Genomic DNA, 18063 nt, shown 5'->3' with positions numbered 1-18063 from the left:
AGACCCATGAGGCACGTGTGTGCCTGGCATGGATGATTTTATGTCCAGGTTTGTAGTGTATGGGCCAATCTGGTCTGAATCACCCACGGGATAAACTAGCCCAGCCTGTAAGTGAGGACCCCAAGCTACTACTGCACCCCTCTTTCCAGAAAAAGAAGACCTTCCACAGAAAATAACTGCTCCACAAGGGAGTGAAACCCAATACCATCCACAACATACTACTCCCATGCTCCCTGGGTGATCCCACTGCCTCTCAGCTATGCCTTAAGCAGGCTGGCTGCAGGCTTACAGATGTGGGAATGTCCATGGTGGGCCCTGAGTGAGGGCTCTGTGGGCAGAGGGACCTTTAGAGAAAGGGCATCCTGACAATGGGAGGAAGTGGAGTGCCTCTCCCCAGCCTCCAGTGGTGCGAGGTTCCTGCCTAACATGCACATTCACGCAAGTGGGACCCACAGGGAGCTCCTGTGTCACCATGTGAGTGTTTCTTCACCCATCCATTGAAGAGCAAACATGCCCAGGCATGGTCACTGCTCACCTCTCACCTTGATTCTTTTTTTTCCTGGTATCTTGGCCCAGGTTCAGATAAGTGAACAATAGAGGCTGTCCTCAGACTATTTCTCAGTTCTCCTGCAGAGAGACTCAAAAGCATGGAGCACAACTGTGTGTTAAAATAAGAGTGGGCAGTATGTGCTGGCCACCGCTGCTGAGGACAGAGCACAGAGCACAGCCACTCGGGACTGGAGTGAGCACTGCTGTGGAGGGCATGCGATTTGAGGGGCCTCTAGAATCTTGCGCTCAAAGCCCAGCTCTGCTACGGTCACAGATCCTACCAATCTGTTCATTCCTTTGAGAAGTAACAGAGTGATGGTGATGTTGAAAGAGGAAGGGCCTAGGAAGAAGACTCAGCTCAAGTTTCAGCTCAACAACTAAAATGGGTCCTCTCCCTGGACCTCCTTGTTAAAATGAGGGAATCAGCCCTGGCAATTGGCAAGTTTCCTTGCAGCTGTATTATGGGATGATTCTGTGGTTAAGAAGCCCAAAAGGATAGGAAATGTGTAGGCGGGGAGTGGTCAGTTTGGTTAGGGGCTTTGTGGTCCAACAACCTATGCAGGTTCCACTAAGGACAGCTGCAAATACAGACCTTGGCTCTGAGTTGGGGTGAGGGACAACAAGCCTGAGACAGAGGTCAAGGGCTCTGGGTAGAGACAGACAGGAGGGTCACTGCCTAGCCCAGCTGGCTATCCGAGGTCACTGGTGGGTGGTTCTGCAATCAAGCCTAAGGGCTTTAGCAGAGACTCCTGTGGGCTGTGTGGTAGAGGGGAGGCAGCAACAGGAAGTAGTTCCCCAGCAGTTCCCCCTAAAGGGAACCAAAGCTTTGCCTAGAATTCAGCCATACCCTCTCCTGAGGGGGTGTTGGTGGATACCCCAGGAAAAGCTGTATAGTCCTATCCTTGGTTATATAACTAAAAACCGGATTGTGAAATCAGGCTCAAACAGAACTGCTTCTTCTGCCATCATGGTTTATTTACTTTCTTGGGGGAGGGTCATCCTTTCTCCCTACAAAGAGCAGTGTTCACTCTCTATCATAGTCTGGCCCTAACCATTCCTTCAGCCAGATCTGGAGGCCCACTGACCCCCTGCCTGTGTCTCTCCTTTTGTTGAATGGCAGGGTAGCCCTGTTTAGTGCATAATCCAGCTATTGCAAAGCCACAAACGTTAGGTTGTCCCATGACTAATTGAGGGGGCTCACATTAAGGAAAAAAACATTAATATTCCTCTATGAGGGGTTAAAAGACTTTCTAGAAAATGCTCTAGCTAACCTACAAACTGGGACCGTGAATCTTATTCAGGTCAGAAGCAGGCATTTTTTGCTGCATTTAGCAGTTGGGAAGGTTGATGAACAGACAGAATATGAATGTCTTTTTGGAACTTACTAGCTGGGATAACTTGAACAAACAACCTAAACTCTCTGAGCTTCATTTTTAATTTTCTTTAAAATAGAAAAAGCTATCTCTTACTTCTGGGCAATTGTATTACACGAAACAATGAGGTAAGGGACATCCTACCCCGGTGTCACAGTCCAGAGCTTCTCTGGTCTTCCTCACAGAGGTGGTGGCTATCCAGACACATATTGAAGCCCTGGAAGGGTCGAGTGTCCCTGCAATGTGCTTGGATATCTGGCTTCGCTGGGCCTTGGGCTCCGCCCCATGACCTGTGAAGGCTGTGAGAATCCATGGCCAGGAGCAGAAGGTTCTAGTGCCTTCATAGAGCATCAGAGAGCCATGTAGTACACTTCAGAGAGGCTGGGAGTGGACAGCCTCCAGCCCTCCACCCAGCTGAGGAGGTTAGTCCTCTGCAGCTCAGGCTGAGCTTGGCTTTCCCTGTGGAGGAGCGGCCTGGGCTGCACCGGGGCTGATTTTGCAGTCACACGTGTTACTACCTGCTTCTATTATGGTTGAAGAGACTTAGAGCTTTTGGAAAGTATGAGAAACACTTTGGACCCAGTGCATTTACTTTCCCATTTTTCCAGATAGCATTGAGTTTCCCATTTCCAGAGTTAGCATTGAGGGGAAAGCAGACTTGCCCCCTTCCCTTTATGTGCCCCACAGAACAGGACTTTCCAGACTGTCTCTGGAAGGCTGTTCTCAGGGACACAGTGGAACATCTTCATTTCAGAGTTGCCTCAAGAGTTTTTTATTGCGATGCTGGGGATTGAATGAACCCAGGGCCATGTATGCTTGGCAAATGCTGTACCACTGAGGCACATCACCAGCCTACCCTCAAACTAACCCCCACCAGGATAAAACAACCCAGAGGGCATTCCTGGGGACTCTGACCCTAGTCCTGAGGGCTGCTGGCCATGAAGCACAGCCAGCACTCTCAATACTGTTCCAGACAAGAAAGCCTGCTCAGGTTGCTCCATGAGGCCCAGTTACAAGAGCTATCCCGTTACATGCTATTGAGGAAGTTTTCAGACCAGCAAGCACATTTTGGAGGAAAAACCAGCTGAGGACAGAGAGGTGCAGAGTGTGGCTAATGGTGGGAAGGAAATCAAGTAGGTGTATTAGATGGCCCACTCCTATTATCCACTGAAATAGGAGTCTCTGCTCAGAGAGTGCCAAGGGTTGAAAGTCCACAGAAAGGAATGCTTTTCCCTGATGGGTCATGAACTTGCTCCACTTGGTTCCCCACCCCACCCCCTGGTAATTTAAAACCGGTGGAAAACAGAGTAGCTCCTATTTTAATTGGCTGTATGAGATGGGACAGGGCTTCAAATGAAACTCCAGAGCATTCACACATGAACCTTACAAGTTGGAGTCTCCTACCCTTCTTGCATTATAGGACTTAAAACCTGCATGGAGGTATCAAGGGGAAGAAAATAAAAATGGAGTTTAGGTGTAGCTCAGAGGTAATGTGCCTAGCATGCATGAGGTCCTGGGTTCTAGCCAAAAAAATAAAAATTTTTTTAAATGGAGTAGTTTGAAGAGCTGGGGTAGTAGCTTAGTGGTAGAGCGCTTGTCTAGTACATGTGAGGCACTGGATTTGATCCTCAGCACCACATAAAAATAAATAAATAAAATACAGGTACTGTGTCCATCTAGAACTAAAAATTTGTGTACAAAAATTGAGTAGTTTTGGTTTAGGCCCTTAAAAACAGAGTTGGGAGGCCATTATTAATCAGATCTCAGACACATCTGCAACTAAGCCTTTGAACTGAGCCACAGATATGACCATGTCTGAGTGCCAACTGATCTTTGAAACATTGTTAAACTTTGCTGACCTTCTATACAACAGACACACCCCACCCAAGCACCCACAGATCCAGCCCACACCACTTTATACATAACAGTTTAACTTCTGACAGCACCAATCCTAATTCCTGACTATCAAATCCTCTAATTTCCAGGCTCCTGTGGTTTAAAGCTATAAATACAGCCACTATTTTATAAAACCCCAAAGCATATTTTCAAGACCTCTTGAATCTATTTTCCTGGATCACAATCCTAATTAGCCCCCAATAAGTGTAATCTGTTTCCCCGCCAGGTTGACTTTATCTTAGGTTGTATAAATGAGTTTGAGTGGCCTTTAAACACTGTGAAAGTATCTGTCCCCTCTGTAGATGCTGCAGGGCCAGCCAGCCCACCCACGTGGTCCTCCCCTTCCTCCAGCCAGACCCTTCACTCCAGGTGATGGAGACTGAGGCCTGGAGAAGCAGAGTCACTGTCTTGGGGTACCATGGCTGGCAAGTGGCAGGGCTGGGATTCAGAGCAGGCTGTGAAGACCTGGTCACCAGCCATGCTGGCTCCTGATGCCCCACCCATCTTCATCACTTTGCAGTACCAAATTGCGTGCCTTCTATCTGTCCCTCCTGACATGTAGAAATCAGGGGCACGGGGAGACCCTCCAGAGGAGATAGCAATGTTCCCTTCCCTGAGTCCTCCCTCCCCCAGGAGGTTGTCCCCCACAATGTTTTTACTCTCATTTGGTTTTGCCTACAAACTTATTTGCACTTTCTCTCCTTTGCTGGCTCCAAGCTGTTCTCCAGGCTTGGCTCCCAGTCCTGCATGGAGATAAACAAAGCCTTTGGCTAGTGCAGAACAATTTCCATGGCCCAGCCACCAAGGTTCAGGGGCAGTGGCTGAGAGGGGAGAGGCTGTTCCCTGGCTGGGTTCTACAGAGTTCCAGGGAAGTCCCCACAGGGTTTGCCTCACCCCTCCTGGGCCAGCTTGTAGCTGGAGCCAGCAGGGCTGTTCTATCAGGAAGTCCCCAGGAGCCCGAGGCTCGGGCAGCTGCTAACAGGGAGTCAGCTGTGGAAACAGTCCTGTTCTGGGTTGCCTTGGCAGGCCAGCCTGGAATGGAGGAAAAGCCATCTGTTTCCCTGTTTTCACTGGGTGTTCCTCTCCTTCCCCCAGGGAGAAGAGGACAGGCTGGGGGGGCAGGGAAGGTTGGGAGGAGACAGGCTTGGGGCCTGGGTGAGGAAGCTTTGTAGACCCTCCGAGCCCCACCTTTCTGGCATGGCATCTGAGGGGCATGAGGCGCCATGGATTTTCCTGGACTCCTTCTGCCCCCACAGTTTCCCACCCCAAAGTAGCAGACATCTCCCAGGAGGAGCACAAAATTCTGACACTACTGTGAGTCTGAGTCACCATCAGAAAATGTCACACCGCTCTACAGAGAGAGGAATCCTCACATGTAGGTAGAGCCAGAGCCTGGCCCTGCTCAGCGGTGGCAGGGCTGTGTGCACCCTCTTGGCTTTTGTTCTGGAAAAACAATTGGGCAGTCAGCCCTGTAAGGTGCTTAGCCAAGACCACATATGTGCTGAGTCATGGTCAGCTAGTACTTTATTAAGATTTTAGGAGCATTTTCCGACTCGTTCCTGGGCTTGAGGGAGGGGAATCTCCCTCAGAGGGCAACTGAGTCTGATCCTCATCTTTTTAGATCAAACCCTGAAATTGGCAGTGGGTCTCCAACACTGGCAGTCTAGTCTTCTTGGGGGAAAACTTGCCACATGCTATCCACTCAAGCTTTTCCTGAATCTTATGATCCTTCTGTATAAAAAAGACTGAGAAGCAAGCCATTACTCTTCAAGGAAAATTCAGCCATCTTTTTGTACAGAAGTTCTGATAGTTTTCTACACTGCTATCCAAAGAAATTTTATATACATTCAATAAGTATTTACTGAACATCCAAAAAATGCCAGGCCCTGGGGATCCAGAGGGGAGCCAAAGCAGACATGGTCAGTACCCCAATGGCACTTCAGTGTAGTAGGGGAGGCTATATTAGTTACACAGTCACAAAGACAAGTGTGGCAGTGACAACGGCCAGAAATTACAGGTGCATCATGCTGGAATAGGTCAGGAGAAATTGTCCAGAAGGAGAGATGCTTGGTCTGAAATCCGAAGGATGAGTAGAAATTAAGGAGGTTGAGAGGGAACAACCTTTCAGGAGCCCTGTGGTAGGAGGGAGGGAAAAAACTGAAGGACCTGGGCTGGGGCTGTAGCTCTGTGGCAGAGCTTGCCTAGCATGTGTGAGGCACTGGGTCCCATCCTTAGCACCACATAAAAAATAAAATAAAATAAAGGCACACTGTCCATCTACAACTATAAAAAATAAAAAACCCCAAAACTGAAGGTGCAGTGGTGTAGAGGGGTGTGGCTGGGCCCAGGCCTTGAAGGTTATTTACCAGTATTGCTTCATCTCAAGGGCATTGGGGAGCTCTTCAAGGATTTTAACTTGGGTCTGACAAGGTCAAGTCCAAAATGACTCTGGCTTGCAGAGTGGAGTGTTCAAGGGACAAAGCAAGGGTGAGGGGACCAGGAAGGGGACTTTACAGTAGTTCAGGGGAGAGGCCACAGGCACCTGGATTGGGGTGTGGTGGCAGAGATGAATTCGAGATGTATTTTGGAAATAGAGCTGTAGGAACTTGCTGGTGATATGTGATATATGGGGGTGGCATGAAGGAGAAGGGTTTCAAGGACCTCTCCTGGGTCTTGGGTTTGGCACTTGGAAACAGTCCCAGTTGCTGTGAGAGAGAACCCTGAAATGAAGCACAGTTTAGGGGTCAAACACACAATGCAATTTCAAATGCACTGAAGGTTTGGAGACTCTGAGAAAGTCAAGTTAGTAGGTGGGTGTACAGGTGTAAAATTCAAAGGAGGTCCAGGATAGAAACACAAACACTGTCATCTGCAGAGGTGAAAGCAGATTATGGCCTCCACGTGGATACTAGTTCTCTGGCGGCCACTGTTTCCCAACCGCCCAGATGGCTTAGTTTACTCAGTTACACATTTTTTTCTGGACTTTTGGTCATCAGGTGGCATGGATTTCTGAATTAACCTTTGTCCCACAGGCTTCTTGGGCGGAAGAAAGTCATGCAGCAGCCGTCCCAGCCTTGGTTGCTGGAGCATGTTCTGTGAGGCTCTGGTATTGTGAAGCGTCTGAATCACTGAGGAAATGGACTCACAGGAAAAACCCTGTCACCCTTATGATTTTTCATGTTTTAAAAATGTAGAATTATTTGTGCTTGAGTAGATTGTTTTTCCACTGGGCAGCTCAGGAGGCTGCGGCAGAGGATCACAAGTTCAAAGCCAGCCTCATCAACTTCATGAGGCCCTAAGCAACTTAGCGAGACCCTGTCTCTAAATAAAATATAAAAAGGGCTGGGGATGTGGCTCAGTGGTTAAGTGCCCCTGGGTTCAATTTCCTAGTACAAACAACAACAACAACAATAACAACAAAAAACTAGTTTTCCCAAGGTACAAAAGTTAACTTAACACATTTCCTCCTCTGCAGTGCTAGGGAGACAATCCAGGGGCTGACATGCTAGGCAAATGCTCTACCATTGAGCTGCACCCCCACCCCTATTCAGTGCAATTTTGCTCTTACCCTCTCCCTTGTTGCCTGGTTTCCTCTTTGCAGGGGCCACTGTTACCAGTGTCTCAGGTGAACTTCCAGAGATAATCTTCACTGTGGATGTTTGTATTCTTTGCTCCACACAAATGACACCTGTTAACTCTATACATTTTTCTGCACTTGCTTTTTTTTTTCACTTCTCTACCATGGTACTCAATGCCTGTGACTTGTCAGGTACCTTTTTATAGAAAGATACAGTGAAGACTTAAGGTTGAAAAGGACATCACCCCTGCCACACAGTTTCATTGCACAGAGAAACCTTCCCCAAGTAACATAGCATAAAGACTAGAGGTAGCCTAGGGAAGGGTACAGAGTGTGGGTTGTGGCATCTGGCTGGCTAGATTTGAAAGCCTCCCTCACTTATTGGCTATTTGACCTTGAACAAGTTTTCTCATCTGTAAAATGGGAATGTTTTAAAGATGAAATCAGTTAAACAATACAAAATGCTCAGAGTGGTACCAGAGGAAGCTCTATCACCCTCAGACTCTGCCCACCAAAGCAAAAGGCCTCTGGGTCACAACCCAGAGGAGGATATAAATACATTGAGCTCAAAGGGTGAGATTTTGCTGGCTACTGAAGAAGTAAGAACAGGACTTTGAGAGGTGGGAAATGAAGGGGATCCTAGGCTTCAGTGGTCTGTTTTGAGGGGACAGAAGGTTGCCCAATGAGGCTTCAGGCTTCAGAGCAGGGCTGCTCCATGTTTCTGGCTGAGAGTTTAAATTACAGCATGCAAGCTGTGAGGGAGGGTTAGGGGATTTATTTGGAGGTTCCTCCTTAGAAAAGAGAGTTGGCAAAATTTGAGGGTTGAGTTGCTAAGCCTTTCACAGTCCTGGCCAGGGGATGAGCAGCAGGTAGCTCTGAAGCTATAGCATTTATTTCACATTTCTGGTGGTATCATAGTGTCTGTGGACCCAGAACCATTGGATCCATCTCCCCAGAGGCTCTGGGATTCTCTATTCTCTGTTACCTGGAGATGGTTTTTCTCTTGCTCCTACAAAGAAGCCATGTCTTCCCACCTCAGGCACAAATATTCATTCAACAACGGTCAGTGGGATCCTTGCATCTGCCTGAAGTGAGCTCGGTGCAGGACAGGTAACCTGGTCTTCTTAAAGCTCTTACTCTAATCTAGAGCAGGAGTCTCAAAGCGTGGTCCCTAGACCATAGCTCCAGTGGCCACTAAGAACTTGTTAAAGCCAGAGCTTCTCCAGCTCCATCCTAAGCCTCCTAAATCAGAAACTTTGGGTTTAATAAGTTCCCTAGGTGATTCTGGTGCACCCCAAACTTGAACCATCCATCAAGAACACTGGTACTCAGCTGAGAACAACCTCCACCCCCCAACCCCAATTCCAGGGTCAGTTGGCAATGTCTAGGGAGAGGAAACTACTGGTATCTTAGTGAATAGAGGTCAGAATGCTTGCTAACCACTGTACAAGGCATAGGACACCCATAGGCAAAGAATTACCTAGTCCCAAAGGCCTAAACTGCAGAGGTTGAAAATCCCTGCTCTGGAGCAGTTACACGAGAATGCAAGAATTATGGTGTGATTCTTTTCTCCCTTTATTCCAAATGTGCCACTGCCTGGCCACATGACCTAGAATGACTCCCTCCCACCCACCTCAGTTTCTGAACTATGAAGTGAGAGGATTAAACTGGATGCTTATGGCATGACCTTAGCTCCTGGTCAGCTCGCTGGAGCTGAGTTGATACAGTCCCTCTCTTCCTTTTAGGTGCTGGGTGGCCATCAGAGAAACCGTGAGAGAGAAGGGAGGGCTCTGTCATCTGCCTAGCGCCAACCCCTCCCCAACCCAGGCCCCCGGCTAACCAGAATGGTTCCCTGTGAACAGTCCCTCTCTTCATATTGGGCGATGTTTGCTTCCACCGACCCCACCCCAAACTGCGCTCTGAGTGTGGTCTACTCTGGACACCTGGCCTTCCTAGTCGCTCTGGCCCTGGCCTGTGGACATCTGGGGAGCTCAGTCTGGCAGGGGGGCGTGTGGGCGGAGCTAGGCAGATTAGAGTAAGCGCTTGACTCTGATTGGTCGGGCTCCAGAGCTCCACCCCTTCTCTTGGCTCATTGAGGGGGAAAAGGTGTTGAGGCCTGGGAGACAGGTTGGAGCAGATGGACGCAGCTCCGGTGCAGTCGTGGCTCATCTGTGCTCTGGGAACGGGGTTCCCAGAGAGCTTATATAAGGCTCCAGATCCTGCACAGAGTTAAATAAACCGAGGGTGGGAGGAAAGGGGGGAGGGGGGACGAACAACACGTTCAATGACCGAGAAAGCATTCTTTGGCCACAAATCTAATCCTCACAGTTGACTTGGGACAAAGCCTTTGCCTATTCTGATTCTTGCCTTAAATGAGTGAAAATGAAAGTCGAGTTTCATGAGTCGGGGCTCCTTGGCGAATTTTCTTGTACCATGGTTTATCTCATCCTTTGAAATCCCACCAGCAGACAATGCCTGATTTTACTGTGGGCTAATCCGGAACACCTTTCTTTGTGCTCATTCAATACCTGCTATTAAATAAAGGGGCTGTTCCTGGATGGTTAATTAACACACTGCAGTTATGCCTGTTTTATAATCCAAGATCTGTGACTCTAAGGCACAGTCCCAGAGCAAAGTACTAATATTCTTGTTATCTTAATTAGAATGCAAGAGATAGAGCTTTTAATTTTTTTTAATCTATTACTTTGCACTCGACCTGAGCTATACAACAATCTCCCCTTATCTGAGGGGAATGCAGTCCTAGCTCCCTACTCCATGAATGCCTCAAACCAGGGACAGTATTGAACCCTGGTAATACTGTTTTTTTTCCTATGTACATATGATAAAGTTTATAGACAGTGAAAGATTAATAGCAATAACTAATAATATAATTTAGCATTTGTAACACAGCAACATAATAAAGTTTCCAGCATCTCTACTCCTGCTTTAGTGCCATTATGAAATGAAATAAGGATTTTTTTTTTTGGTGTGTGTGTGTGTGAGTGTGTGTGTGTGTGTGTGTGTGTGTGTGTGTGTATTACTGAGGATCTGAGGATTGAACTCAAGGGTGCACTACCAGTGAGCTACATTCCCATCCCTCCTTTGGCTCTTCTTCTTTTTTAATTTTTTTATTTATTTATTTTAGTTATACATGACAAAACAGTGCAGTCTATTTTGACATATTTCTACAAACATGGAGTATATCTTATTCTAATTAGGCTACCAGTCTTGTGGATGTGCATGATGTTGAGATTCTCTGTGGTATACTCATATATCTACATAGGAAATTTATGTCACATTCATTCCACTGTCTTTCCTATTCCTGTCCCCCCTCACTTCCCTTTATTCTCCTTTGTGTAATCCACTGAACTTCTATTCTCTCCCCTTCCCCTTTGATTCTTATTTAATTTTGAGACAGGGTCTCACTAAGTTTAGGAGGCTGGTGTTGAACTTGTAATCCTCCTGCCTCAGCCTCTTGAGTTGCTGGGATTGCTGGCCTGTACCCCTATACTTGGTGAAATAACAGTTTCTTGAACACAAGCCCTGCAATACTGTCACAGTCAATTTGTATGGTTTTTCTGTTTTGTTTGGTTTTTGGTACTGGGGATTGAACTCAGGGGCACTCAACCACTGAGCTACATCCCTATCCCTATTTTGTATTTTACTTAGGAACAGGGTCTTACTGAGTTGCTTAGCACCATGCTGTTGCTGAGGCTGGTTTTGAACTCAAGATCCTCCTGCCTCCCAAGTCGCTGGGATTACAGGCATGCACAACTATGCCCACCCATTACAATTTGATAACTAAGAAGTCTAAATAACTGAAGGGTGGGTGGCACATTCAGTGTGAATACAGGCCTTGGCATGATGGAGCAAGACAATGTGAGATTTCATCATGCTACTCAGGATGGCACACGATTTAAAACTTATGAACCACTTCATACTCATTTAATATTTTCAGACTTCAGGTGACTGTGGGTAACCAAAACATATATAAGGGGGAACAACTGTAATGTCCTGGGCAATGCAGGATGCCCCATTACATTGTCCTTTCTTTGTCCTGGATTCCCCCCATTTAGGTGGGACTCAATCAGTGATCATTCAACACTATGTCTCTGGGGTCAACATGGTTCAGTTTGCTGTTTGAAGTCCAGGTGAGATAACCACACTGTGCACACATGAGCTTAGCTGAGTCATCAGGACTGTGCAATTTTAAAAAGGAGTGGTGGGTGTTAACCTGCCCTACCTCTCCCATAGTCTCTAGACTGTCACTGTGTGCAGAGCTCCACAGCTCTGCTTCCCAAGGAGGTGATCAAAGGGTGAGAACAGAGCCCAAGCGGACAGGTGAAAGCACTGGGATAACTGCCCAGAAAAGGGAAAGTCGGGCAGTCATATCCCAGAAGGAAGATACCCTGGGCCTCCTGCTGCTGAAGTCAGGTAAGGAGGGCAGATGGTCAAGTTCACTTGGGAGGTTGATCCTTTATTGTTTTTTTATGGCTTGCAGTTCCCTTATAACATCCTGCAAAAAGTGCCTAATTTGCATCCAGTGCCTGTGAAGTTGGTACAAATATTGGTAGAATGTCTCTCTCTATCGTGCTGGGTGCTAGAAGTTGGGACAGTGACCAGGACAGATGTAGTTCCTGCTTTCCAGAACTTTGGTTTATTATGGTGTGATCCGTGTGCCCAGAGAACTATATCCACCTGCTCCTGCTGCTAGGAAAAGCTCTGGTATCTGCTCTCTACCTCCTGCTTGTTCTTCCTATGCACCACAGCCCCTAGACCCCACCCTGCCTTCAATATCATGGAAGCTAGTGCCTTCGATATCATGGAGGCTAGGCTTCCCCATATTCTCAAAAGGGGAGAACTGCCTGGGATGGACAGAGGGTCTCTCTAAAAATGGAAAAAGTTTATGCAAGTTTTCTTTTCTGAATACCTTAAAATCAGAGGCAGCCGAATGTTTTCTCTGATAAGCAGATGCTGATCCATAGTGGGGTGGGGGGATAGGGAAGAAAGAAGGAACTTTGGTTTGTGTAGAGGGGAGTGAAGGGAGGGGTGGGGCGGTGGGGATGGGAAAGACAGTATAATGAGACAGACATTATTACCCTATATACATGTACGATTACACTACTGTAGTGACTCCACACCAGGTACAGCCAGAGGAATAAGTTGTGCTCCGTTTATGTACAATATGTCAAAATGAATTCTACTGTAAATAAATAAATAAATATTCTGTGGCCAAAAAAAAAAAAAAAATCAAGGACTCCTCTCCAGCCATCCCTTGCCTTGTTTTAGTTGTAGGTGTGCTGGTTCTAGCCACTCATCTGATCAGCTGTCATATACAGGGCACTTACAGATAGGGACTGCTGGTGCTTGGGATTGAAAGATGAAGCCATGGCTTGTCTTAGCTAGGGATAGAACATGCACCAACACGTTCTATTACAACCCCACATTACATCTCAGGCTGGGATGGTCAAGATTTCCTAAAAATCTGGCACATCGCAGATTTTTAGGAAAACTTCAGAGTTTCATACTCCAGAGAGGAAGATATGTTGAACATTCAAGTTTGGTTTTCAGGAAGAAGATTGGAGTGACTTCTAAAAAGTGCACTGGTGGCTAAGATATGGGGTTTTGGGTTATCTCTCTTGATAGCTTTCCCAGTATTCTAAATGTGGAGTGATGAGGGCTCTGGCCAAGGAGGAGACTGGGCAAAGAGGGGACTCAATCTGAATGCATTAGTACCTATGTGGTGATGGGTATGAAGGAAGAATCAGATGGCTCCAAGGGACTGATATGAAAGAGCTAAAAGGTAGCAGGGAATAGCCAGTTTTCCAGATTAGTTCCCACTGTGCTAAAGGAAGACAGTAAAGTTGACACCATGGATAGATCTCTAGATCACCATTGCTGGATCTCTGTGGACAGGAATGGCTGCCAGTCGCCAAGTTCTCAGCTGAAAGGGGCAACTCTCGGCAGGAGCAAGTCTCTGCAAACCCCTGGCAGGATCCTGAACATGTAACATGTAGTGACTAAAGGGCACATAAATTGTGGTTTCCTAGCAAAGTCCTCCTCCTGCCTTGAGTTTCCAGGATGGAATCAGGGAGGTGCTGGGGCATCGTGGTAGGTGGGGCATTCCACCTTTCTTCTAATTGGGTCCTGACCACATTATATCCAATAGAACCTCCTCTGCTCTGGCAAAGGACCATGTTCATGTTCATGCAGGTTTCTCTGAACATGAATAGGCCATGAACCTCTTCCCCAGGAAGTTGGAAGGTGAGAAGCCAGACCACAGTGGTGGGCTGGTATCTTCCTGGCATTGGTTGGCAGAGAATAAGTTCTTCTTTATTTCTCTTTGAGAAAAAATGCGCAAGATTCAGATCAATGGGGATTAAGACACACTTGAATTTATTTGAAACATAATAGGTAAATCTATAGTGACAGAAAGAAGAATAGTAATTGCTTAGGGCCCTGGGGTGGGGATGGCTGAGGCAATAGAGGAGTGATAGCTACAGGGTATAAGGTTTCTCATTGAAGTGACATAAATGCCCTAAAATTGGCTGTGGTAATGGTTGCATAATGGGGGAGCCACAGCCAGAGTCTCATTGGGGGGTTCTTCTTCTTGCCGAGAAGGTTGTAAGCCACTGAAAACCAAAGTCTAAAATATAATTAGTGAAGAACAAAAGACCAAGAGTCAGAAATATATTTACAAAAGCGGAGCCCCTGATGCATCCAGTCCACACAAGAGCTGGAACTAGACAAAGGAAAGATGGCTCCGGTGGTTTATTTAAGGGAGTACATCAAAGGCAGGGATAAGGTTTCCAGGGCAGGAATGGCTGCCAGTCGCCAAGTTCTCAGCTGGCTTCATGATGTCTTGCAGTCCAGCAGGTTGACTGACATCTGGGCAGGTCACACCCATCTCAGGTGCTATTTGAAACATGGCAGAGTGAGATAGAAATTCACAACTGTCCCTGGGCAATTGACCAGAGAAAATGTCCATGGGTCATTCCCAGACATCAGATGTTTCTGTTCACTAGGCTTCGATTCGTGGTGACCCACAAGCAACCCATGGATGGCTCATGACATTTGCACATATCTGTGAACACATCTCAAAACTGCTGCATTGCCCACTTTAAGTGGGAAAACTGTATAATACATACATTATATTTCATAAAGCCATTAAACATACACACACAGCCAAGATGTGTGACCATAGTAGCATTTCTAACATGACCCTCTCACCTAAACTTAATCTTCCAGCACTTCAGACTTCCCCTTTAACCTTTGTATACCATGAGAACAGGCCCCTCTCCCAGAGAGACAGACCAAGGGCTGAGCCACACTTAGCCTCGTGCCCCATCCTTTCTCCCAGGCCCACTGTGCCAGAAAGTTCCTTGTCCCGAGGGGGAGTCAGGAGGTAGGAACAGAGCCTTCTCAGAAGGCCTCTTAGAGGCCTTGAGGCATTAGAAGTGCAGCCTTCAGGGCCGTGCATAAGCCAAGTTCATGTTTTCCCAATGTGGTCAATGATTTTCATTGCTTGGTAGAATTATAGGTGATTTTTTTTCTTTCTCTACTGTTTTCCAATTTTTCTATAATATATACACATATATATCATGTACATATATGTGTACATTTTTATATTTTAGAATTGTCAACCTAAATTGAAAAACAGGGGCTAGAGGGGCTGGGATTGTGGCTCAATGGTAGAGTGCTTACCTCACATGTGTGAGGCACTGGGTTCAGTTCTCAGCACCGCATATAAATAAATGAATAAAATAAAGGTCCGTCAACACTAAAAAATATTTTTAAAAAATCAGGGGCTAGAGGTGCAACTCCATGGTAGAGCATGTGTTTAGCATGCATGAAACCCTGGGTTCAATTCCCAGCACAAACAAACCAACAAACAAAAAACCACGGGTGTATTCAAAGAAGTTGAGGCAAGGGTAAATTTTAAAGACAAAACCAAGGAGAATCATATCTATTATTTTGAAACAATAATCTTTGGCCACAATGATTAATAACAAGACTGGTGTCTATCCAAGGTTGTACAGAGAGCTGCTGGGCAGATGTCCTTGTAGAAATACTTTTTGTATGCAATTGTGGTGGCCTCTGTACAAGAATGTGGTTTTGGCAGAGTCTTTTGTATACCTACTATCAGGCTATCATGCATAAGAATCCTTTCTTCGTAATCTCTTAGTTTTATTTATTTATTTATTTTTGGCATGGTTGACACAAGTAATTTTGATTCTGGAAACTTTCACATTTCTTTCACAAGAATATACATAAAACCAGGGATTGGGTGGAAAGAGAGCTGGGGGCGGTGGGGGCCCTGGGGGCCGTGGGAGGGGTGGGAGAAGCCTGCTGAGAATTGCAGTCTCCCAGTCTCTTGCTGATGGCTGCTCCTTCCTCTTGCAGGAGTCATGTGGCTGGAAATTCTCCTTGCCTCAGTGCTGGGCTTCGTCATCTACTGGTTCATCTCCCGGGACAGGGAGGAAATTTTGCCATTTGAAGATGGGTGGTGGGGGCCAGGGGTGAAGACCATAACCAGGGAGGATGAGAGCATCCGCCCTTTCAAGGTGGAAACTTCAGACGAGGAGATCAATGTAAGTAAGGCACCTTTTCCTAGTCAGGCTGGGCAAAGGGGAGGGTAGGGGCACTGCTGTGGTTTCTCTGTGATGAGTTGGGCTTAGACAAGGGTTGGGGGAGTAGTCCTCCTTGGAAGTTTTTTCTTTCTAGCTTCTGTCACAGGGCAGGTGCAGGTTGCTCACAAAAGGCATGCCCAGCTCCCCCCTCTGCCCCTTCCCTCCTGCTCCTTTCCCCTCCCCGAGGCCCCACAGTGCCAGGCAGGAAGCTGCCAGCTGGACCAGTTATATGCATCAAAGGTCACAGAAAGCAGATGTTTTCCCTTCTTCTGGGTCCCAGGTGGAGACATGAAACGCTGTAGCACTCAGAAGGCAGTGCCAGTGTTGGTTAGTATGTGTGTCAGCCATCCACCGTCACCTTCAGTCCCTGCTCACAGTTGTAGAAATGAAGCTCAGACAGGTAAAGCAATTTGTCCCAGGTGATCAAGCCAACAAGCAGAAGGATTTGAACTTGGGTCTAACTCCAAAATCACTGCCCCGTCCCACGAGAGCTAGAATCAGGAAGGAAGTGATCAGTGGAGTGGAATCACCTGAGGGTGCAGTGAGCTGTGAGCAGGGCCAGGAGGATGGGCCTGCCCATCCCCTGCTCATTCTTTCCTTCATTCTGTGGCACTTGAGCACCTACTGTGTGCAGGTGCTCTGCTGAGTGCTTGAAAGAAACCAGAGACTCTTTCTTCAAATAGCTTACCCCAGTAGGTGAGAAAAGGAACATTCACAGAGATATATTAACTAAAACATTAGTAAGGATGATTGTGCTGATAAAAGGTCATTGAGAATTTCAAGAAGGAAGGAATTTAAAAATGGAAACTGGACTAAACCCAAGAGAAACCAACTGGGGCTTCCTTGATAGAACTTGCTATGGTCTTGCTAGTGAGGGCAGAAGCTGCGCTCTGAAGATAATAACTCCTTTTGTGGATTCTATATACTAAAGGAGTCTTGAGGTTTTTAAAATCTGTGTGGGGGTAGCCAAAGCACTTGGGAAGAAGCCCTGGGAACAGTGACACTTGAGATGATCCATGAACTATCATGAACGTCCCCCAGCAGGGCTGCTGGCCTTTTAGCCTAATACATGCCTAAAGGACTTGCTTCTATCTCCTTGTCAGTGATTTTTTTATCTCAATTGAGTTACAGCATTCAATGCTGCATGTCAAAACTTGGCAAGCCATAGTCCATGGGTCAAATGTAGTCTGCCACCTATTTTTGCACTGCTCCCATGCCAGGAATTGTTTTTGCATTTTTAAATGGCTGGGAGGAGACAATCAAAAGAATCATATTTAGTGACATGAAAATTATATGGATGGGCTGAGTTTGTGGCTCAGTGGTAGAGCCCTTGCCTAGCATGTGTGAGGCACTGGGTTCAATCCTCAGCACCACATAAAAATAAATTAACAAAATAAAGGTATTGTGTCCACCTACAATTAAAAATATTTTTTTAATTACATGGATTCAAATTTCAATGCCCATAAATACAGTTTTATTAGAATAGAGCCATACCTATTCGTCCGTATATCACCTGTAGCTGTTTTCTCACTACAGAGACAAAATGGAATAGTTGCATCTTGCAAAGTCAAAAACATTCACTTTCTGGGGCTAGGGCTGTAGCTCAGTCAGTAGAGAGTTTGCCTCGTATGCACAAGGTCCTGAGTTCAATCTCCAGCCCCACATAAAAAAAAAAATGCTATCTTTTTTTTTTTACCAATAAAAATGTTGCTAATCCCTGATATATAGAAGTAGAAGTGTTGGTAAATTTAAGATGAATATTATTCATATATTTCAAACATAGAAAATAAGAGCTGGGGATATAGCTCAGTGGTAGAGCACTTGCCTAGCATGTGTGAGACCCTGGGTGCTCTCCCCAGCACTGCCAAAAAAGTAAGAAGGAAAAAGAAAAGAAAGAAAGATGAAAAGGGAATCTGCAGCCTTCAGTGACAGACGCACATGCCTAAAAGTAGGGGGAGCTTTTCTTTGCCACTGCTCTGGTGCAGTGTGGTTGCAGGGTTGGTTTTGTCCTGTAGAAACAAACCTTCTCTTGTGCTCT

The 18063-nt window shown here is 46.4% G+C and overlaps 1 protein-coding gene across 4 annotated transcripts in view; it reads left to right on the top strand.

Annotated features, from left to right (window-relative positions):
- Positions 1-18063, top strand: part of Ephx1 (epoxide hydrolase 1) — a 63816-nt gene that overhangs the window by 24751 nt on the left and 21002 nt on the right. For 2 of the 4 annotated variants that reach the window (XM_077802988.1, XM_026405733.1), the window contains exon 2: positions 15799-15986. In XM_077802988.1, coding sequence (XP_077659114.1) covers positions 15804-15986 — 183 coding nt within the window. In that variant the 5' untranslated portion in view covers positions 15799-15803. Of the gene's footprint in view, positions 1-11471; positions 11547-11627; positions 11830-15798; positions 15987-18063 lie in introns of those variants that run through there. The other 2 variants (XM_026405735.2, XM_026405734.2) reach the window with 2 other exon arrangements.

The sequence above is a fragment of the Urocitellus parryii genome, chromosome 9 (genome assembly GCF_045843805.1).
Source record: "Urocitellus parryii isolate mUroPar1 chromosome 9, mUroPar1.hap1, whole genome shotgun sequence".
NCBI classification, from domain to species: domain Eukaryota; kingdom Metazoa; phylum Chordata; class Mammalia; order Rodentia; family Sciuridae; genus Urocitellus; species Urocitellus parryii.
Note: the sequence above shows the minus strand (reverse complement) of the source record. Positions and strands in the feature narration are given on the sequence as shown.